The sequence below is a fragment of the Episyrphus balteatus genome, chromosome 1, assembly GCF_945859705.1.
Source record: "Episyrphus balteatus chromosome 1, idEpiBalt1.1, whole genome shotgun sequence".
Taxonomy (NCBI): Eukaryota; Metazoa; Arthropoda; class Insecta; order Diptera; family Syrphidae; genus Episyrphus; species Episyrphus balteatus.
The window spans coordinates 72,976,840-73,001,859 of NC_079134.1; the positions used below are offsets into that span (position 1 = coordinate 72,976,840).

General features: G+C 33.7%; 1 protein-coding gene across 1 annotated transcript in view; it reads left to right on the forward strand.

Moving 5' to 3' along the window:
- Positions 1-1,919: 1,919 nt before the first annotated feature.
- The window catches only part of LOC129907392 (serine/threonine-protein kinase Genghis Khan), a 98,929-nt gene continuing 75,828 nt past the window's right edge, over positions 1,920-25,020 (forward strand). Inside the window, exon 1 of the mRNA XM_055983572.1 lies at positions 1,920-2,366. Coding sequence (XP_055839547.1) covers positions 2,060-2,366 — 307 coding nt within the window. The 5' untranslated portion in view covers positions 1,920-2,059. The remainder of the gene's footprint in view (positions 2,367-25,020) is intronic.

A 25,020-nucleotide genomic window follows, 5' to 3' on the forward strand; every position in this document is an offset into this window, starting at 1 on the left:
ATTTAACTAGCTACAACATCTGAGATTAGTTTTTTCATGATTCCGCCACAAAAGATCCACCAAAAATTTTTTCAAAATTAAATTTTTGGATTATATAAAATTTAACTGCTTTTTTTACAAAAAGTTTCGTTGAAATCGAATTAATAGTTTCCGAGTAAATCGGATTTAAAAAAAAACGGTTCTATGGCAGGTACCTTTAATAATGATTTTCAAAAAAAAAAATATTTCAAAGGTAGACCTTATTTTAAAGCCTTCACTTGAATTTTTTTAAGAAAATCGTTGGAGCCGTTTTCGAACAAATTCAACTTTGTTAAAATCGATATATGACAGGTACCGTTATTTTTGGTCCAAAAAAATTCATTCCAAAAACACCTCTGGCGAATCCATAAAATAACGCTACATACCAAGTTTGATGTTAATCGGTCCATCCGTTTAGGCTGTAGCTTCGTACACAGACTGACAGACTGACAGATAGTCAGACTGACAGACTGACAGACTGACAGACTGACAGACTGACAGACTGGCAGACTGACAGACTGACAGACTGACAGACTGACAGACTGACAGACTGACAGACTGACAGACTGACAGACTGACAGACTGACAGACTGACAGACTGACAGACTGACAGACTGACAGACTGACAGACTGACAGACTGACAGACTGACAGACTGACAGACTGACAGACTGACAGACTGACAGACTGACAGACTGACAGACTGACAGACTGACAGACTGACAGACTGACAGACTGACAGACTGACAGACTGACAGACTGACAGACTGACAGACTGACAGACTGACAGACTGACAGACTGACAGACTGACAGACTGACAGACTGACAGACTGACAGACTGACAGACTGACAGACTGACAGACTGACAGACTGACAGACTGACAGACTGACAGACTGACAGACTGACAGACTGACAGACTGACAGACTGACAGACTGACAGACTGACAGACTGACAGACTGACAGACTGACAGACTGACAGACTGACAGACTGACAGACTGACAGACTGACAGACTGACAGACTGACAGACTGACAGACTGACAGACTGACAGACTGACAGACTGACAGACTGACAGGCAGGCATTCTCTATCATCGCAATGTCATGGAAAAATGTTTACTCAACAAAAAACTATCCCAAAGACACATGTACAAAATGTGGTTATCAGAAAATATTAAATGCTCAATTTTTTGGGGGCCCCTACATCTCAGCGGCCCTGTTACATGGATACAGCTGAAACAGCGGTAGCTACACCCAGAGAAAAAACGCATAGTAATTTTTAATACGTTCTGCATTGAACCAATGGGGAAAAATATATTCATTCATTTTCTAAAAATCGTCCTATGTTTAAGTTACAGTTTGTCACATCAATTTTTATAAGTGAGATGGCACAGTGGTAAAGCACAAGCTTGTCAACCCAGGTTCGATCCCCAGCGGATGCCAGTTTTACTTTTTTTTATTTTTTTAAATGTGTGAACAACTTAGATTTAAAGTGTGCTACTTTGATTCAATCATTTTCCACTTTAGGCTAAAAATGTAGTGATTTTCCATTGATTCAAAGTGGTTTTCATTGATTTTACGTTGTTTTTTGGCTCAGTGTACACCACTGTCTAAAGCGTTATCCTTTTTCCATGCCCAACAACCTTACTAAAGTTAAAAAGAAACTTAAATTTGGTTGGTGCACCACTTTTTGCAAAAGTACAAAAGTAAAAATACTATTTTTCTCAAAAGCGCAAACTTTTTGTGAAAGGGAGTACACAAACTATTTGTAAGACAAAAAAAAAGCTTCGTGTTTTTTTTTTTTAAAGTTTTTCACCCGGAAAAACTATACAAGAATATGTTTGAAAATTTTCACTTTTGTACTTATTCTTTTTTTGACCCAATGCAATGTAGTTAATAAAATAGAATAAACAATTACACAACTATTTTTATTTAAATATTTATTTATTTTTAGTTTTATTTTAAAAACTTACAACTTTTTATATTTTTGTAACGACACGCGACGACTCGTTTCGGAGCTGCTACTCCATCTTCAGGTCGAATGGAGAGAGAGCAAAAGCTGCTGGAGAATGTCATTGAAATTGTTGGTGTACCTGATCTCGATTACTCCAATGCTCAAGAGAGAGCACACACCATATTCGATAAAGCACTGAACATTTCAGTTTCTAACAATGATGTTGCTAAATGCTATGTGAAGCGCATCAAGAAGCAAAAACAACAACATCCCAGTTCCAACGCTTATGAAAATATTCTGTGTTTACATCTTTCTTCACGTGAAGCCAAGCTGAGAATTATGGAAGCCAAAAGGAATGCAAGGAAAAAGCTTACTTCGAGTATTTTTAATGAAGGTAGTCAAAATAGTATTTTTATTAATGATTCATTTACAAAACATACTAGATCTCTGTATATGGCAGCAAAGAAAGTTAAAAACGAAAATAAATTCAAGTATTTATGGTTCCGCAACTCTCATATTTTGATGAGGAAAGTTGAAGGTAGTGAGGTTGTTATCGTAAGATCATTTGCTGACCTTCCTACTATCGGAAGGCAGTAGTATGATTGACGATACTGATCTTATGCATGATAACCTCACTACTAGAACCATTAGATGTAATTATGATAATATTTTAAAATGTAATTCGGGAAACAAATCGTTTTTTATCGTTCATCAAAATATTCGCAGTTTACGTCGAAATTTCGATTTATTGGTAGGGAATCTTGAAGCTTTTTTTAAATTACCTGAAATAATTTTTGTATCAGAGATTTGGATATATTCCGATGAAATAGAAAATTATAACATAACTGGTTACAATTTTCACGCAAGTACTAATGATACTTATTCTGGAGGTGGAGTAGGGGTTTTTGTGCGAGCAGTGTATGAATATGAAATTAAAGTTCTTAATCTGAAAAGTGCAGACATTATTGAGGTGTGTTGTAGCATATATGATGAATTATTTACATTTGTTTGCGTATATAGATTACATGCTTCATCACCCCTCTTCTTTATTAATGAAATGTCTAATTTTTTAAATCATAAACGATCGAAGAATCTTATTATTTTAGGTGATTTAAACATTGATACTCTAGTAAGCAATTCTGTTGTTGATCTTTATAAGGTTCTAATAGCTGAAAATGGTCTTATATCTTTCGTGAACGAAGTGACTAGGCCTTGTTCTGGTACGTGCCTTGACCATGTTTTTGGCCGTTTTGACAAGATTCCTTGTAATTTACTTGCTGGAATTAACCTTGAACTTAATATAACTGACCACTGTATGACAGGAATCCTCTTCGAAAGTGTTAGATGTGAGAACATTGAACGTTGTACCCAACCCCCCATTATCAGAGTCAACTATCAACTTTTAAATAGCAGATTACTGTATGAAAATTGGAATAGCGTCATGATTGAAGAAGATGTATCCATGGCCTACGATTTATTTCTTAAATTTTAAAAGAACACATAAGCTTATCAACTTATACTTTAAGGCAGAGCAGTTCGAATAGGAATCTTAAACCATGGGTAAACTCATCACTGATCAAAAAAATAAAACAGAAAAATAATTTAAGCATAAAATGTCTGAAACATCCTATGAATTTAAGTTTGAAAACCAGGTATAAGAGACTATGTAAAAAAGTGAACGAAGAAATAAGAGCTACAAAGAATTCCTTTTATCAATCTAAAATCCATACGGCAAAGGGCAACATAAAAAAAGAATGGGAAGTCATTAACAGTATTTTAAATAGGAACATTTCCAATAGCAACAATCAAATCGTACTAAAAGATGGTATAGTTGTTTTATCGAATCCAAAAGATGTAGCGGATGAATTTAGTTCCTTTTTTGCGTCTGTTGGTCATGGTTCTTTTTCAGAAAGCATACATTCTTCACCTAACTGTTGCTATGAGACTGATCCTCAAGAAAACCTTTCGAACAGTTTCTTTTTTGAGCCAATTACAGGAATTGAAGTACTTAAAACAATAAACTCTTTAAATAATTCATCTTCTCAAGGCAAAGATGAAATATCTAATATAATGCTTAAAAAAGTTGGACCAAATTTGGTAGAAGTATTGACACATATTTTTAACTTAAGCATATACTCCGGGAAGTTTCCTGATGAATTGAAAAAAGGTATGATAATTCCATTATTCAAAAAAGGAAGTAAAACAGATAAAGGAAATTATAGACCAATAACTTTGTTGTCTTCAATATCGAAATTGTTTGAGAAGGTAGTGAAATCAAGAATTCTGTCTTACCTTTATAAAATAAACTTTTTGAGTCCATTGCAATTTGGATTCAGGGCTGGGCTTTCTACTGAGGATGCTCTTCTACAATTTTGCTGCATTTTACAAGAAGGTTTAGATGCTAAGAAAAACTGTGCTGGTCTTTTCGTAGATATTACTAAGGCCTTTGACATGGTGAACCATAACATACTCTTGGATAAATTGTATAAAATTGGTTTTCGTGGGTTCATCTGGAAATGGCTAGAGTCTTATTTGAAAATTAGATCACACATTGTGAAAGTTGGGTGCAGCATAAGTTCCTCTAAAAATAGTCCTTTGGGAGTCCCCCAAGGATCCGTGCTGGGCCCAATTTTATTTTTGGTTTATATTAATTCGCTTTTTTCACTTCCTTTCCGAGGTAAAGTCAGAGCCTTTGCCGATGACCTTGGAATTGCATACTGTAACAATAGTCCTTTGAATCAAATTTCAGATATTAACTATGATGCTCACTTGCTGAGATTTTGGTTTGCTAAACATGAGTTAATTGTGAGTAGCAAAACTAAGTTAATGTTTTTCAGCCTGAGGGGTAATATCTCTCCGGATATTCCAATAATTTTTCATTCTCACGATTGCCCCAGTCATAAGTTACTTTATGGTGAATGTAATGCTAGCCATACTCAATCATATCATGGCAATGTTAAAAGTAGTAGTAGTTGTTTTGAAATTGTAAAAGTTGAAGACTTTAAGTACCTCGGGATCCATATTGATCAAAACCTTAACTGGGACAAGCACATAGCTATTTTAAAAAACTATCTTCTCTCATCCACCCGTTGTTTCTACCACCTGAGAAATCATTGCTCTTCAAATTTGTTGAAAATGGTTTATTTTGGTATTTTTCATTCCAAGTTGCAATATGGAATACCCTGTTGGGGTGGTGCATATGTCAACAAACTGCAACATCTCACCGTGATTCAAAAATCAGCTGTACGTAACGTTTGTAAAACCCATCGTTTGACACCATCAATGGAACTGTTTAGGTCTTTAAAAATCCTTCCCGTTAGACATTTATATTTTTTTAAAGTTCTAAAAGTATTTTTTAATAGAGCTGGATATTTGCAAAGTCCGATTACAGACACACGAAGCCTTAGAAGTAATTCCACCTTTATAGTAAACATCCCTTACTTTCGCACGACTAGCTACAGAAACTCCTATTCCATTGTTTCCTGCAAACTTTTTAATACGCTTCCTATAGAAGTTCGTAAAATAAGAAATATTGGCGCGTTTTTAAAAGAAATAAAGTTATGGCTTCTTGCCGTAGACCACCAAGAAATAGAAACTTTGCTACGTTACACTGTTTAAAATTAAACTTATGCAAATATATTTTAATACGATTTGTTTGCTGAAATTTAACTTTTTTGAGAATCTTATAAGCTTTTTATATTCGAATTTTCTTTTCATTTCTTTTTGCTAAAATTAATTTTATTTTCCAAATTCATAATTTTGAATGTATAAATTGTATTAATTTTGTTTCTTCCTTTATATTTTTGTAACCCCACACAAAATAAAATCGATGTGGCATCACCACTGTTTTTTCTAAACAATTGCTGCCACTAACTATTCTTATTATAAAATATTTTTGTTAACCATGTCTATGTATTCGAGCACAATGTAATATTTGAATTCATTAATAAGAATAAAGAACTTATCTATCTATCTATCTATATCTATCTAATGTATATGCGAAAAAAGTATTCGACCTGAAGATGGAATAGCAGCTCCGAAATAAAACTTAAAATAAATAAATATTTATATAAAAATAATTGTGTAACTGTTTATAAGAAAATTAATAAAAGTAATGAAAAACAATCCAATCCAAATAATAATTTTTTTTATATCAAATAATTAAGAATGTCATTTAGTCAGTAATAATTGTGGTGATCCATCACTGGCAACGACCTGAAATGAAATAAATACAATAAGTATCTTTTTTTATATAACCTCAAAAATATTGAAAAAAGTGCAAAAATACGATTTTTTTAGTTTTTGTTATCTTTTACAAAACTGATTGGATTTTAACAAAACTTGGTTAAAAATTACTTTGTTATGTTTTCTATTTTCTTTAAATGTTTTTGAGCAAAAAACACAAAAAACCATTAGAAAAATATATTTTGATTTCTATAAAAAAAACTTTTTGACTAGTGAAATCGACCAAGACCTTCAATTTTTCTGCCCTGTTCGATTTCACCAATCAAAAAGTTTTTTTTTATAGAAATCAAAGTATATTTTTCTTATGGTTTTTTGTGCGCTGAGTTCGAGTTCGAGATCCAAAGTCAGAAAAATTCTATCACATCACGTTTTGAGATATTACCATGCCAAAACATCACAAAAATAGTGTTTTGGACGTTCAATATCTCAAAAACTTTGCACGTTAGAGCTATTCTAATTCTAGATTCAAATTAAGAAGGTCAAAAACCATTAGAAAAGTATAATTTGGTTTCTATGGAAAATTATTTCTCGCCAATATATCTGTCATTTACGGAAAAATCGATCTTAAAATCGTTTTTTTTTTTTGTTTTTTTTTTTCAATTTTTCTCAATATTTTCTTAAACAAAAGTATAGTTTTTCCAGACAATCTTAAATAAAAGGTTTTAATTTAAATAACTGCATTCCAAACCAAAATCAAAAATTTTGTCAGTAACTTTTTTGATTGAAAAATAGGCTATTTTTTCAAATTAAATTCGCCAAAAATCCAAAAACTAACGTTTTGCTCAAAAAACAATTTAAATAGATAGAAAACATAACAAAGTAATTTTTAACCAAGTTTTGTAAAAATCCAATCATTTTTCTAAAAGATAAAAATAAAAAATCATAAAATCGCACTTTTGCATTTTTTTCAATATTTTTGAGATTATATAAAAAAAAATTGGTACGAGTTAAAGTAGTGGATATTTTTATACTATCTTCAACTTTTGCATTTAACTTTTTTCTATAGGTCTACTTTTGACAGAAATCGTAAGAAACCAGGATTTTTGACACCCACCCCACTTTTTCGCCCACCCACCCCCTTTCCCCAAAATTTGTTTGTGGGCAATTTTTTTTTCCACTTTCACATACCTAAATTTTCCAACCACCCATATGCCATATATTTAAAAAAATTTTTGGCACTGGTCTTTTAGGCACGTTCAGATTTCATTTATTCATAGGTCTAGAGTATACCTACAGTATACATACCTAAAGTCGAGGGCAAAGTAACTTTAAAATAAAAAGAAGAAACCATAACAACCGATAGTGCAGCCGCTGACGCGGCGACCACAACGCAGGCCACAAAACAACCCATCCATCAAAAAAAAAAAAAAAAAACAAAGATACATTATGTATTGTATGCACAAGACAAAACAAAGCCATCAAGGTTGGTTCTTGGCTGTCCATGGCAAAATTATATCACAAATAATTATATAATTATATAGAAAAAAAAAACTACCTGTACTGTACAGTTAAACAATGTGTTGGCACACGAAAAGGAATGGCAAAAAGAAAATGTTTGTATCTTTCGAATGCAACTTGCAAAAAGAAAATGTTTGTATCTTTCGAATGCAACTTGCAAGCTAGTGTTTGTGGCTGGATCTTGTTCTTTTTGTTTGATTTTGTTCTGTTGAATTTAGTTGCAAGGTTTGACTACAACAAATCTCTTGAAAATAAGGGATACAAAAAGTGGTCATTTTTATTTGCACTGGATGCGATATCTATGTAACTATATTATCTGTGGTACTAGTCTCTTCAATGCTCAAGTGTGACGGAAAAAGTTTTTCGAATAAAATTTTCTTAAGATTTTTCTAAATCAAAATAAATGTAAGCTTCTTCGGACCGCCCAATTATTTCTTTTAAGTCGTTGATTTTTTTTTTTTCTACACCATTTAGTAGCCGATTGATTTTTTTAAATTAAATTAGGAACTTGAATCCTGACGCTTGTTTGCGCCAGGCCAAAGACAAAATAAGTAGGTACATAAGCAAGGCTATATAAAGAATCTACGGTCCCTACTGACTTCATGGAACGATGTCTATCTCTTTTGCTTCGCTTATGCTTCGACCAATGATTTTCATTACCTCAGAACTTCTGAGCCTTTGATTTTTTTTTGTCCAAACCAACTTCAAATTTTCTTTGTTCTTATTTTGACGTTGAGAACACAACATAAAACTAAACAAAGGATGAATATGAATAACCCACATAAAACAATAAAAATGAATAAATAAATACTAAAATAATTCTTAGTAAAAATTACTAAAAAAAGAAATAAATAGGAAGTTCAAAGTTACCATTACCAGCGAAGAATCAACCACTTATGAGTCTTTTATCCCACTTCTGAATTATAAGAGAATTTATAAAAGTAATGAAAAACAATCCAATCCAAATAATAAATTTATTTCTTGATATCAAATAATTAAGACAAATTAAAAGAATGTCATTTACGTCAGTAATAATTGTGGTGATCCATAACTAAATCATTTATTTTCAAAACATGATAAGTCCACTTTTTTTCAAAATTCGTTTTTTGACTAAATTGTTACTGTAGGGATAACCACGTCTATCTTCAAAATAATGAAGTATCTACTTCATCTATATCCAATTTTACAGCTAAGCGAAATATTTTTTTAGTATCAAAAACAGGATAAGTCCCGGACTTATCATCTTTTGAAAATAAACAACAGCTTTTTTATGTGTAAATGCTTTATTAAGCTACTGGCTGAAAATCTTAAGTTTAAAGCTTCTTTAAAGTTAAAGAAGCACTCCGGACATTATATTTTAATCTCAAATACAATTTTGTGATAGACTGGAGGTGAAAGCAAAATTGTGTACCCATTTTAAAAGTAATTTCACATCCGTTTATTTTCAAAGTATGATAAGTCCAAAAGCGTTTTTATTTTTTATCTTTTGAACTCTCGCTCCAAAAATTAAAAACGAAACGGTATTTTGTACCTAGGCAAAAGTTCCACAGAATATATTTTTTATAAATTTTGCTACACACATCAAAAGAAAATAGAACGTTTTTTTCTTCTCCTGCAAAATTTAAAATCATGGACTTATCATGCTTTGAAAATAAATGATTCAACTGGCAACGACATGAAATGAAATAAAAACAGAAGTGAATAGCTTTCAAAATAGGATTTACCTAATCCTATCAACTCTAAATTATTCTGTTTAAAAATGAATCCTAACTCAAAGCGGCCGTCAACAACGGACTTACACCACGAGTCAATCTTGGCCAGGCGACCACCACACGCACAATTGGGATTCCTTCTCAAAAGGGAACCAGTGGATATTATACCAATGTTATTTTAACCAGGAGACCATTACACGCAACCTTGTACCTCGAGCACCTTGGTAAGATAATGGATGTTACACCAATGTCAACTAAAAAGAAAGTCACCACACGCACCATTGAGCATATAGCTCGCAGGGGAACCTGATGGATGTTACACCAATGCCCTACTGACCAACACACGCACCATTGACTTTTTGACTTTTCACGAGTAAAGTTTTACCGTGTTGGGAATCTTTGCGACGTTAATCGATTCTTTTCATTGTAATTAAGCCACAGCACAGGTGAAACAAGTTGAATTCCGTGTCGACTTTAATTTTGCGGAGATAATCGACTCGCGAAAAGTCGGTATCAAGGTTTAGAGAAATGACCACACCGGAAAGGTATGCGGTGGGGGTACGGGTAATTGTATGGAAAAAATTCAACCCGGAACGTCAACGTTTACGTGTGGAAAAATTCCAAGCTGAAACGGTAAAGTTTACATGAGAAACATTCCGGCACGTGAACTTTGACGTTCTGGTTTTGAATTTGTGCATACAACTACCCGTCCCCCTACTGCATCCCTTTCTGGTGTAGTCATTCCTTAGCTATAAGGGGCACTACTTGTCAAAAGTGAAAAGTGTAATTTTACCAATTCATTTTGTGGCAAAAACGTTTTTGTAGTTTTCTCTAAACACAAACGGAAAGACAAAATACGCAGAAGTAATGGGAACGGGTCGTTATTCTGTATACCAAAATTCTGTGTGACCAAAATTCTGTATCTGAATAAATAATTCTGTATGAACATAATTCTATATTCCATTATTCTGCTTTTCTATTATTCTGTATTTCAAAATTCTGTAAATCAGAAATTCTGTTTTCAAAATTCTGAAAATCCATTATTTTGCTTTTTGGAATTCTGTATATTCCAAACATTTTTATATTGCCTGTTGAACAATTTGTATTCAATTAACAAACTAAGGATTTATGTTCTAAACATAAAACATTATTTGACAGTTTACGTAAAAAATTAGGGAATAAGAGTTCTGCATACATAAATATTTAAGTTTCGTTTCAGCAAATGGCCCTAAAAGATTTTACAAAAAAGACAAAACAAATAAAAAATAACAAAAAACAAAATTATGAAATACATATGTATATTGACTAAATATAATTAGTATTTTGGTATTCAAAATCATTCAAATTCAATATAAAAGCTGTAAGGCATATGCAAATTCATTGGGGAGGTATTCTACTTCAAAGCATTTTCTGCAAAGAAAATACCAAAAACCTGTATTCCAAAATTCTGTAAATGATAAATGAAAAAATTGTTTTGATAATGAAAAAAAGTGCGCATTTTTTTTCATTATAAAAAAAAAAATTTCATTTATCATTTACAGAATTTTGGAATACAGAATTTTTAAATCCAGAATTTTGTATTTACAGAATTTTAGAATACAGAATATTGAATTTACAGAATTTTAAAAGAAGAATTTACAGAATTTTAAAATACAGAATTTTGGAATACAGAATTTTGGAAAAATTCTGTATTACAGAATTTCGACCCCAACCCAGGAGTAATTCTTCACGTATGAACCTTAAACGTTCTTTATATGCCAACAGGCACAATAATGCACACAAAAATAATGCACATGTAGCTGCTGGGTTATGTAAGCTATAGGAAAATGTCATTTTAACATTTCAAGTAGGGTTTTTTTGTTTGAATTCTGACATTTGATTCTTGTTTCTTGTTGTTTGTTGTTACATAACTTTCAAATTAATGTTCTATATTTGTATTGTCTTTGTTTTTAATAGATGCGTTCCTTTGGGAACATTTATCTACTAAGTACTTAAAACTACTTTGAACTACTTATGCTGTACTGAAAAAGTAGTTCAAAGCAGCTTTAAGTACTAAGCAGTAGATAAATATTTACAAAGGAACGCAGCTAATATATCACTTATGTCGTTTTCGATTGGTTGTCCGGAATGCTTCCGGATGCTTCTGAAAGTGATTGGCGTCGGATGACAATTCTTCTCCTGGAAAGAAGAGAATTTCTATTCTGATTTCGAAATCAGACTCCAGAATCAGAAGCACCCACACATTTATACCTTTAAATAAATTAAATAAAAACAATAAATTAAGTATTTAAAAATTGGTTATTTTTAATAACTCAGTTTAATTTTATTACACAACTTTTATTATAAATATGGCAACGGGTTTCGGAATTAGTGTTCCATCTTCGGGCTCTTAAACTGAATGATGTTGGTGTGATTTGCCTGTTTCTTTTCCATGCTCTTGTTACTGTCTTCGGTAAGCTTATCATGATTGCGTTTAAAAAAATAAAGTGTGGTTGTCTCCTTTCATCTGTTAGTGTGCTTAAGTAATGTGTCAAATAGTAGGTACGTTAGTTTTCAATGTCAGTTTGTCGTTGAGTAGGTCGTCTTCTTTCTCCTTGTTAGATTTGTAGATCTCAAATTCTTCGAGAGCATCTAACAATCTACCTTTTCCGCAGCAGTGAAGGGGGATGAGGTTGGAGTCAAAATCAGTATAGTTATGATTTTCTTCGATTAAATGTAGGGCGAAGTTTGATTTTGTATTTTGTTTTAATTTGTGTTCGTTGAACCTGTCTATGAATGTTCTCCCCGTTTGTCCAATGTAGTGTTTGGTGCAGTCGTCGCATTTTAGTTTGTATACCCCTGTGCTCATTCTTGTGTCGTTATTTGTTTTTGGTTGGATAAGTTTTGTTAAATGGTTATTGGTTTTAAATGATATTGTTATATTTTGTTTGTTGAAAATATTTTATAATTTGTGGTAGCATATAATTTGTACTAGCCAACCCAGCCCTCGAAATTAAAGTGCCAATTTCTTTTTTTTTTATTTGCAACAATTTTGAACACAATTATACCAAAATAGTTTCTTTATTTTGTATAGTATTTGTTGTTGTTTTCTTGAGATTAACTACACTTTTTGATGAAAAAATACACAGAAATATATAATATACCTACTTTTTGATGTATTTTAAACCTGATTTAGATACTGTTGAACTACGTTTTAACTACGCTCAACTACGTAAAAAAAGTATCGAAAAAGAAAATGCAAAGTGTAATCGCCTTAAGGGCATTGTGTTTGCACCTTGCATTTTGCGATTCAATTCAACCTGCTTCATGTTCCAATCGTTCAAATTCCATCATTCAACCTCCACCGACTTCACTCAAATGTCATTCACATTTCATTTTTTTTTTATTCCTATCCGTCTTCATTAAATCCAGGTCTACATTTTCTCTTTTGTAAAATTATCTAAAAATATTAAAAGAAAAGTATTTAACTTCTTAAATTATTTAAAACTATTAAACTAAAAGCTATTGAAATAAAATAAAACGTAAATTTATTAAACAAACTAACAAAATCGTGTGCAATTCATTTCTATTTTGTACGGTGGATTTTTATTTTGAAAAACAATTTTTATAGTTTTTTTCCAAAGACAAATAGCGCTAGAAAGAAATAAAAAAAAATTACTTTAGGCTTAACTACATACACCGCTTTTTGAAGAAGAACAAAGCAGCTTTAAGTACTAAGCAGTAGATAAATATTTACAAAGGAACGCAGCTAATATATCACTTATGTCGTTTTCGATTGGTTGTCCGGAATGCTTCCGGATGCTTCTGAAAGTGATTGGCGTCGGATGACAATTCTTCTCCTGGAAAGAAGAGAATTTCTATTCTGATTTCGAAATCAGACTCCAGAATCAGAAGCACCCACACATTTATACCTTTAAATAAATTAAATAAAAACAATAAATTAAGTATTTAAAAATTGGTTATTTTTAATAACTCAGTTTAATTTTATTAAACAACTTTTATTATAAATATGGCAACGGGTTTCGGAATTAGTGTTCCATCTTCGGGCTCTTAAACTGAATGATGTTGGTGTGATTTGCCTGTTTCTTTTCCATGCTCTTGTTACTGTCTTCGGTAAGCTTATCATGATTGCGTTTAAAAAAATAAAGTGTGGTTGTCTCCTTTCATCTGTTAGTGTGCTTAAGTAATGTGTCAAATAGTAGGTACGTTAGTTTTCAATGTCAGTTTGTCGTTGAGTAGGTCGTCTTCTTTCTCCTTGTTAGATTTGTAGATCTCAAATTCTTCGAGAGCATCTAACAATCTACCTTTTCCGCAGCAGTGAAGGGGGATGAGGTTGGAGTCAAAATCAGTATAGTTATGATTTTCTTCGATTAAATGTAGGGCGAAGTTTGATTTTGTATTTTGTTTTAATTTGTGTTCGTTGAACCTGTCTATGAATGTTCTCCCCGTTTGTCCAATGTAGTGTTTGGTGCAGTCGTCGCATTTTAGTTTGTATACCCCTGTGCTCATTCTTGTGTCGTTATTTGTTTTTGGTTGGATAAGTTTTGTTAAATGGTTATTGGTTTTAAATGATATTGTTATATTTTGTTTTTTGAAAATATTTTATAATTTGTGGTAGCATATAATTTGTACTAGCCAACCCAGCCCTCGAAATTAAAGTGCCAATTTCTTTTTTTTTTATTTGCAACAATTTTGAACACAATTATACCAAAATAGTTTCTTTATTTTGTATAGTATTTGTTGTTGTTTTCTTGAGATTAACTACACTTTTTGATGAAAAAATACACAGAAATATATAATATACCTACTTTTTGATGTATTTTAAACCTGATTTAGATACTGTTGAACTACGTTTTAACTACGCTCAACTACGTAAAAAAAGTATCGAAAAAGAAAATGCAAAGTGTAATCGCCTTAAGGGCATTGTGTTTGCACCTTGCATTTTGCGATTCAATTCAACCTGCTTCATGTTCCAATCGTTCAAATTCCATCATTCAACCTCCACCGACTTCACTCAAATGTCATTCACATTTCATTTTTTTTTTATTCCTATCCGTCTTCATTAAATCCAGGTCTACATTTTCTCTTTTGTAAAATTATCTAAAAATATTAAAAGAAAAGTATTTAACTTCTTAAATTATTTAAAACTATTAAACTAAAAGCTATTGAAATAAAATAAAACGTAAATTTATTAAACAAACTAACAAAATCGTGTGCAATTCATTTCTATTTTGTACGGTGGATTTTTATTTTGAAAAACAATTTTTATAGTTTTTTTCCAAAGACAAATAGCGCTAGAAAGAAATAAAAAAAAAATACTTTAGGCTTAACTACATACACCGCTTTTTGAAGAAGTACAAAAGTGAAAATAATTTTTTCCTGTTTGTGCAATTGTTTTGTGAAAAAGAGTATACAAATTGAATCGTTTATTTCAGAAACAGCATAAGTCCATTTTTCCCAAAATTTTTTTTTGGAAATTTCTCATTTATATATAGTTGTTCATCTTCTGTAAAAAAATCAAGTATGTCAGACCCCCCAAAATACGAAAATTGAAAGGAAAGGGTTCAAAATATATGAAAATTCTTCACCCGGTGACACCATTTTTGACTGTTAAATACATGACTTTTTAAAAAGGTAAGGAATTACTCTATCTATATCTATTAAATTCATTAAAATTGAACGCAGGGTTCAAAAGTAATAGCCAGATTTCTCGCGGTGGCAGCTTTTTTAAATGTTGAATATATGACATTTTACCAGTTTTAAATTATTTTCGCAGCCACCATAACACGCAAGCTTTAAAATTTTATATATATGACGAGGTAAATATTTAATCTATCTAATGCTATTTTATTCATTAAAATCATAAGCAGGGTTCAAAAGATATAGCTAGATGAAAACAAAAGTTTTACCAACAAAAATTCGTTTTGAGGATAAACGACATAAGTCCAGCCACTTTAAAGTCTTAAAAACCCGCTAAGACTTAAAAAAAGTTTATATTTTTAAGGTTTTTAAATGCGTCTTTAGCTAAATTATAACTCGGCATACTCTAAATATGAAGTGTTGTGGAGTTTTAACATAAAAAAACAGTTTTTTGTTGCTCCTGAAAAGTTAGTGCTCATGGACTTATGGTGTTTCTGAAATAAACGATTTAATTGTTTTTTAGATTAAAAAATAATGACCCTGAAAGTAGCAGACAATAGACAAAACAAATCTTTGGCAGCGGATATCTAAGAAACAAGAATAAAAAATGGATTTCTGTAAATCCCGATTTGTTGTAATTTTGATTTTGAATATGTGCCATTTTTTTTTTATTTCGGTAATGTGTAAAATTTTACAGTAAAAATAAAACTTTGGCAAGCTCTCCTGCCTCCTGGGCTAACGAATGGACATTATTTAATGAAATTGAAACAGTATACTTACTTTTCAAAACTTAATGTGCTATTTTTTAGTTTTTCGATTTTTTGCTTAGATCATTTTTTAAAAATTAGTTTTTTTTTTAAATTTAAAATTAAAAAATTCAAAATTTGAAAATCTAAAAAAAAGAAAGTACATGTAGATTATTCAAAATACTTTATGTATATTTTTTATTTACTCAAAAATAGTCATTTTTGAGGAAGTTATGAGCTGCCAAATGATCTAAGCAAAAAATCGAAAAACTAAAAAATAGCACATTTAGAGTTTTGAAAAGTAAGTATACTGTTTCAATTTCATTAAATAATGTCCATTCGTTAGCCCAGGAGAGCTTGCCAAAGTTTTGTTTTTACTGTAAAATTTTAAACATTACCGAAATAAAAAAAAAATGGCACATATTCAAAATCAAAATTACAACAAATCGCCATTTACAGAAGTCCATTTTTTATTCTTGTTTCTTAGATATCCGCTGCCAAAGATTTTTTTTGTCTGTTGTCTGCTACTTTCAGGGTCACAAAAAATAAGCTTTCTGCATTGTTTTATTTTCCCAGTCCAAAAAACTATTCAAAAATGCGTTTGGAAATTTTCACTTTTGTACTTTTTCACTTTTTGAGCCAACCCTTCAAGCAAGAAGACGGAGCTCAGCCTAAGAATAAGAAGTACAGGAATGGGTGTTTGAAGAAACCAGTGCGGCATTTTTTTTTTAATTTTTACAAAGTAGTGTTAGTTAGGTACACAAACACATATGAATTGAACCAGGGACGCAGTGCAGTAAAAGTACTTAAGTGAAAATTTTCAAACTTATTTCTGGATGGAAAACTTAAAAAAAGTTTAATTTGTTGATCTACAAAACAATTTATATACTCTTTTTCACATTAAACTTGCGCTAGCGAGAAAAAAAAAATAACAAATGGAAAGAATAATTTTACATAATGGTGCCCAGCCGGCGCGGCGGCGGTTGCATTGCCTTACCATCACCAAACAAAAATAAATACACCCCTGTTTGTGAGATTTTCAATTTGACAGCTGTGGATTGAAAAAAATCCAAGAAAAATGGACATTTTTATTTTAACAAATTTTATTATTTGTATGACTTAATTCTACCAGAAAATAATTCTAAATTATTCTACGATAATCTACTTATATGAACAAATTCACTTTACATACATTTATGTTGCCAATAAAGTGTACTCACATGTGAAAGGAAAGGGTCTCTGAATGGTTATAAAAATATCTTTTGCACAATTTTACACAGCAATACATTATTGTTGCTCGGCAAAAATCCTTGTATCAAACCCTCCTAGTGGGTGTCGGGCCACGGTGGGCAGGAAGCATCGATAGGTTGCACAAAAATGTCGACAAAAACTGCAAGTTGGGTTGTATTTGTTGATGATTATACGTGCAAAATCCGTTGGAATTGAAATCCTAGTTGCTCCTTTTCAAAAGTTATTCATATTTTTGTATTTCTTATCGGGACAATTTGGAATAAAAATCAAAAGTTCTTGGGCGACAAGAATTGATAAAGGTATTTTGTAGAGGAGTTTAATACAATAATTTTTACTGTGGGAGGGGGGGGGGTCCATCTCCCCCCGTTTAGTCGGGAGGGACAATTTTCTAAATATAATATGAATATCAATGAAATAAACTGCCTCAATTAATTTATAATCAAATTCTGAAAATTATATGCTTCTATGCCTTCTAGTTTTTGAGAAAATTAAAATTAAAAAAACTACTTTTTATCAGATTTGTATTTTTTACCTGTTTTTGTGTTTACATAAACATAATGCTTGCAAGCAGTATGCCCCCTTGCAACCCCCCAGCTTGGGAACACTTTTATAGGATTTGGGAAGGGTGCGAGTTAGGGTGAAGGCAAATTTTTTTCAGAATTCTTCAGAATATAAGCGAAAATAGTTAAGAAAATGAAAATCTGATAAAAAGGTAACTTTCTCATTTTCAATTTTCTCGGATATTATAAGGCATAGAAGCATATGGTTTTCAGTATTTGATAAGAAATCGATTGAGGCAGTTTATTTCATTGATTTATTTCATATTTAAATTTACAGTCTTGGTTAAAATAGTATTTAATGTAAAAAAATTATTGCATTAAACTCCACTACATAATACCGTTATCAATTCTTGTCGCCTAAGAACTTTTGATTTTTATTCCAAATTGTCCCGATTAGAAATACAAAAATATGAATAACTTTTGAAAAGGAGCAGCTAGGATTTCAATTCCAACGGATCTTGCACGTATAATAATCAACAAATACAACCCAACTTGCAGTTTTTGTCGACATTTTTGTGCAACCTATCGATGCTTCCTGCCCACCGTGGGGCGGTAATGATCACCACAGTTTTTTATCTTGTGCGTTTTTGGCAAGATGGGGATCAGCTAAGGTCAGGTTGCATAGCTGTGTTGTTCCTTAACTCCTCAATAGTTAAACAACCAGATACAAGGTTCCCAATTTTCAGTGGTGGGGTGAGCGCTGTCATAATCCGTGCCGAAGAAATGGAAGGGTGAGGGATAAGCCAGTCGAGAACGAGCTCTTTCGGATGCCTTGGCAGGATCCGTCATAATTTTTGCCTTGCCCCGGTAATCGGCTCTGCCGGGGTTGACCTTTCCTTTCTGACCTACTCGTGGGACTTAAATTTATTACTCAAATTTAAAAATGGACAAAAATGACAAAACAGACTGTACGACTTCCGAGATGGAAGATGAACTTCTGGCCTCGAGCCAGGAGACTATCGGAGGTTGTTCAGATGATGCTTGAGGCACTAGCATCTCTGATCAACCTTCAAAAACTGGAAGTGCAGGTGGTACCAGCGGTACCCCTGTACCTCGACCCGCAGTAAAGCCTTCGGGTAGCAGAGCCAGCCAAAGTCATGCTACCCGGCGTAAGAGAAGATCAGCAAGTTCGCATCGGAGAGCGGATTTCAATAGAGCATCCTTCATTCTAAGCAAGATTGCTTTAAATGAGGGAGCTAGAACTCCGCACGAAAACGATGCTGCTGATAAGATCAAATATGGGAAGATAATTGAGGAGTACAACAGTCTTCTCATTGAGCCAAAAAAGTCCGTTAAGAGAATTAGATCACCTGAGGAAGCTAATCCTCCTCAGAAAAAGTCTAAAGCAAACGGCACCAACAAGAAAGCACCATCTCAGGGAGCGGCGCAATCGCGCACTTTAAGTGAGATTGTCAGAGACGATCTTCAAGTGGCGGTTGTAGATGAGCTCTCCACTGACAACAGAGCTCTGATATCAGTGTGGAACTCCATCGAGGCTAAGCTTTCTTCTGCAGAGTCAGGAAACGGACCCTAACCTAGTTGAGGATACTGTCGAGGATGACGATGTCCCCAAAGAGGCAGGGTTCTCCGGCATGGAGCTGGTAACTGACTGTGTAGATTCTATTCCAAATTAAAAACATGTCGCGCGTCATTCAGGTTAATCTGAAGCACTCTAAATGTGCTTCAGATAACCTGAGAGTTTTCCTGAGAGAGGAAAACTTTGATGTGGGCATTATTCAAGAGCCCAGCCAATACGAACTTTTCTACAAGCCCATCAGTTCGAACCAAGGTAAGCCAAGAACTTGTATTTAAGCTAAAAAACACTTAAAAGCTTTTTTGTGTCCTAATCTTAGCACCTCTGATTTGACCGTTGTCAAATTGGAGGGTTCAAATACTGAGGGTTTACTCTTGGCCTCTGCGTACATGGCACACTACCAGCAGTCACCGCCGGAGGAAGTACGCAGGCTGACAACTCAAGCCAGTGCTATGAAGACAAGCCTATTCATCGGGTGTGACGCAAATGCACATCATACTCTGTGGGGTAGTTCTGAGATCAATGAACGAGGTGAGTCTTTACCATATTATAAAATTGAAAATAACCTTTCTCTCTGCAATAGAGGTACTACTCCAACCTTCACTTTCCCGAGTTCGGGAAATTATGAAAGATGGGAGGATGTACTAGACATTACCATTTTAAACAACTACTCCAATCTGCAGGTAGAAAACTGGAGAGTATCCCCTTTAAAATCCTTTTCAGATCATGGTTGGATTCTCTTCCAACTCAAATTTGAAACTAAAACCCCACCCCTTTATAGAAATCCCAAAAGAATTGACTGGAAGAATTTTGGTCAAGTTTTTAGTGCAAAACTACGCAGTATACCCAGTCTGAGTACAGATACGGTTGAAGATCTTGAATCAAAGGTTATAACCTTTGAAAGATCGATGATCACTGCCTTTAAAGTCTCGTGTCCGGTGAGACATAGCAGCAAAACATTTCCTCCTCAGTGGAATGAAGACTTGTCTAATCTGAGGAAGATGACTAGAACAATCTTCAACATCTGCCACAAATACAAATTCTATCAACCCTATAAAGATTGCTTAAAAGTCTATAAGCGTACTATAGCTTTAGCCAAAAAAGAAAACTGGGAGGAATACTGTCATTCCATAGAAGATATTAAGGATTCCGCCAGGTTAAGCAAGGTTTTATCGAAAGAACACTCTAATGCCTCGTTTCTTAAAAAGCCTGACGGATCCTGGACAATATCTCCAGCTGAATCCTTGGAACTACTAATGACTACTCACTTTCCGGGGTGTGTGGATAGCACCTCTGAAGTGAACATAAATCCCACCTTGCTATCAGTTACGACAGAGCAAGTAAGTTCCTTGATAACAAGAGAAAATATAGCTTGGCTATTAACACTTTCTCTCCGTATAAATCCCCAGGCCCTGATGGTATTCTGCCTATTATGCTGCAAAATCAGCAAGAGATAGCAGTTCCATAGCTTGAAAAAATCTTTAAAGGCTGCCTTCTTCTTAATCATGTGCTTAAGTCTTGGAGACAAGTTAGCGTGGTTTTAATACCCAAAGTGGGCAAAAGAGGACATGAGTCCGCGAAGGATTTCCGGCCAATAAGTTTAACATCTTTCTTACTTAAAACCTTAGGAAGAATCTTGGAAATTTATATTAGAGACATTTTCAACAGATGTCCCTTAGCTTAGCACGCTTACATGAGGGGCAAATCTACGGAAACAGCCCTCCATGAAGTCGTTAGAACAATTGAGAACTCGATCCACTTTAAAGAATATACCCTAGCTACCTTCTTGGATGTAGAGGGAGCTTTTAACAATGTCCTAACCGAATCTATTCTCGAGGCCCTAGTGACTTTTGAAGTAGAAGACTACATCAGAAGTTAGATTATTTCAATGCTAAAAGAGAGAAGAATTCAAGCAAGTTTAGGAAATTCAAACTGTTTTAAGTGCGTCAACAGGGGTACGCCTCAGGGTGGCGTTCTCTCCACCCTTTTATGGCTCCTTGTTATGAACAATATCCTCGTGAAGCTTGAGAGAAGTGGAGTGAAGGCAGTGGCATATGCGGATGATCTGGTTGTACTTGTATCAGGAAAATTTTTACCCGTGATCAGAGAGGTCACTGACACGGCTTTGAGAAAAGTTAGCAACTGGGCTACAAGCTGTGGCCTAGGAGTTAATCAAAGTAAGACGGAACTGATGCTTTTTACAACTAAAACCAAAATCCCTGCCTTCCCTCTACCTCAGCTTAACGGCCAAATCTTATCACTTTCTTCTAGCGCAAAATATTTAGGTGTAATTTTGGACACTAAACTGAGCTGGAAGCAAAATATAGAAGAGCGGGTTAAGAAGGCGAGCATTGCTTTCTATGCCAGCAGTAAAACCTTTGGGAAAAATGGGGTCTTAAATCAAAAATGATTCTATGGACTTACACAGCGGTGGTACGACCCATTCTTACTTACGGTGCCATTGTTTGGTGGCCTGCACTGAATAAAGCATATAACATCAACAAACTTAAAAAAATCCAAAGAACAGCAAGCGTAGGGACGACTGGAGCCCTCCGGTCGTGCCCTGAGAAGGCTCTAAACGTTCTCTTACACCTCTTACCCATAGACCTTCATATAAAATACCAAGTTCCTTGTAGCGTTTTAAGACTAAAAGAAACAGGATGTTGGAAGGCAAAACCTTTTGGTCACAGTGACACAGAAAATTTAATACCATCGGATATGCTTCTGACACCCACGGACTACTGCACTCCTATTTTGAATACTGTAATGAATTGCAAGGTCAGCTTCCCGTCTAGATCAGACTGGGAAGAGGGCATTGTGACGAGAGACTTCGACACCTGCATTTTCACTGATGGCTCAAAAATGGATTGTGGGGTCGGTGCGGGTGTCTACTATGAATCCCTCAATATCTCAAAATCCTTTCGATTACCAAACTTTGCCAGTGTATTCCAAGCGGAATTGCTGGCAATTAAAGAAGCTTGCAAATTACTTAGCCTATATCCAAATCAAAACCAAAGCATAGCTATACTAACAGATAGTCAGGCAGCTATAAAAACAATTGCTTCGGTCACGACATCCTCCAAATTAGTTCAGTAGTGCAGAGAGGAACTCCCATTGCTGAGTGGAAGCCTCACAATCACTCTCATCTGGATCCCAGGTCACAATGGTTTTGAAGGCAATGAAAAGGCGGATGAACTGGCAAGGATCGGCCCTTCATGAGTCACTAGCAGAAATAGTTAACATCCCCATGGGAGTCATGAAGAGCGATATCTTCTTAAAATACCTAACAAAAGCTAACAATAGGTGGCACAACTTGACTAGCTGCGTCATATCCAGACAAATCTGGCCCACCTATAATAAATCCAAAACATATGATCTAATCTCTAGACCCAGAAAAGAAATTAGCAGGATCATTGCAGTGTGTACGGGACATTGGCCGATAGGAGAACACGCAGGAAAGCTAGGTATTCCTTACAACACCATTTGTCGCAGTTGTTTGAATCAGCAGGAAAAAGAAACGGTTTTCCACTTCCTATGCCAATGTCCTGCCCTTGCTAGAAGTAGAGTGCTCTCTCTGGGCAGTGAATTTTTCAACGATATAAATAACATCTCAGAATTAAAGATCAAAGACTTGATCTCATTCCTCAATGCAACGAAGTGGGTTTAGGCTATCCTAAACACTCGTATGTATTGAAATTACATTATTCCAATTAATCCATTTATAACTCATAGGTTTCACAAGTCTTGGTATCAAAACGGCGCATTCTGCGCTAATTGGGTCATCAAGCTAGGCTGCTTATGACCGCCATCTCTACCTACCTACCTACCTACATTATTGTTTTTATTGTTTTATTTGTTTTTTATTAACTAAGATTTATTTTCTCACTATTTAATTCTAGAAAAGTTTTTGCAATTGTGTTAAAGAATGATTTTAAAGGGTTTTTTTTTAATTTGAATTACACTTTGATTTTAATTCGATCACACACCAGAATGGCTCAATAGACAGCGTTGGATTTATTTTTGACAGTTTTTTTTCCACGCTATCCTACACTATAAAAGTGATATACACCCATTCTTGTACTTCTTATTCTTAGAGCTTAGCAAAGACACTTCGACCTCAGAATGCGAAAAACGGGGTTGCACTCACACACTTGCAACTTTTTGTGTATGAACACAAAGTCGAAGTAGAAATCGTGGTGAAAAAACCAATATATATAAAATCGGTTCCCCGGTGGTTATAATTTCCATACTAATTTGAGCCGCCGTTGACCCGTTTCGTATTCGAAGTCAGACTCAGCTCCGCCTCAGGCGGAGCGGATCGCCGAATCCAGATTCAAAGTCAATTTTGCCCTATCACGTCAGGTTTCTGAGATATCCTCAAAAAAATGGCAAAACCAAAAAAAACAAAATTTCTTATCTGGGGTTGCGACTAGGTTTTGCATATAGTTTTTTCATTTTTTTCCGACCCCAAAATTAAAAATAAAGATGCAGAAAGCCTATTTTTTGGTTTCAAAAACAATTTTAGTAGTTTTTTCCAAAAAGTTTTCCAAAAACAAACAGCGCTAGAAAGAAATAAAAAAAATTTAATTTGTAAATTTCCCACTTTTTCACTTTTAAGGTCATTTAAGATAAGGTTTTAAGGAAAAAAAAAAGAGGTTTTTGTTAGTTTTCCCTGAACCTCAAAAGAAAAACGCTTTATCATGCGGCATTTGGTGTGCGACGAAATATAAGGGCCTTTTATGCAAAAATATAAACGTCTAAAAGTGAAAACTTGGTAAAATGGTGAAGGAATTGTCAAATTCTTATGTTCTTTAAAGAGAGAAAAGGACGAAGATAGATTTCATTGGTTTCAGTATTCAGATTTTGAGTGATTTTATATAAAAATACTTCAGAGCAAAAGTGTATGGTATAACCTTTGGTGTAGATTACTTTTTTATAATCAAAAGTGTTTACAAAAGATTGGGCCTTAGTAATAGACTCGATATTAATAGAATTAGATTTTAACAAAAAAAGTGTATGGTAATAAAACAAACATCTTACTTCTAAACTTAGATAACTAAAACTTAGATAACTAAAACAATGAAAGTTAACCATAGTCAACATCCGATCAAAAATCAAGACACCAATGTGAAACCATCTTAATGTTTTTCGATTTTCGCTGAATGTTTTCATTCATTCATTCATGAATGACATTTCATTCCAGTCGATTGGAAATTTTCCAACAGATGTTCCAGTTGTTTTTGGTTTGTTTTTTTTTAATATCGAATTTTAATTTTTTTAATTTAAGTATAAGTATAAGGTAAAAAAAACTAAAAAAAGAATACATTCTGCACTTCTAGAGCTCATGTTCTTTCTTTCTTTCTTTCTTTCTTTCTGTCTTTCTTTCTTTTTTCTTTCTTTCTTTCTTTCTTTCTTTCTTTAGGTATATAATTTATGTCCATTCGGTTTTTGTGGGCTGGGTATTTTGGACCACAAAATTCGTGTTCGCAGTTTTATTATATGATTTTAAACCTGGTTTAGATATTGTCATCCGTAGAAGATAGGCAGGTACGTGGTATCTCCGCTAGCGCATGTAGAATATCACTCTAGCTGGCCGAGTTGAAGGCATTTCGTACATCCAGCACTACTTCTTGTATTGCTCCGATAGTAGAGCGGCCTCTCCGAAAACCGTACTGTCTCTCTGATATAAAGGTCGCTAAAAAAGTCGCTTTTAGAAAAATAAGGTCGCTTTTTTGTCGAAAAAGTTTTTATTAACAATAACGAAATTAGAAACTAAAAAAAAACAGTCTTCATTTTAGGATCTTAATAGGCTATTGATTATGTAGTTTAGAAACGAACTAAGACGTTCACGGGTTTTTATTGCAGGAATCGTTGAATGGGTTATAAAAGAAGATAAAATGAG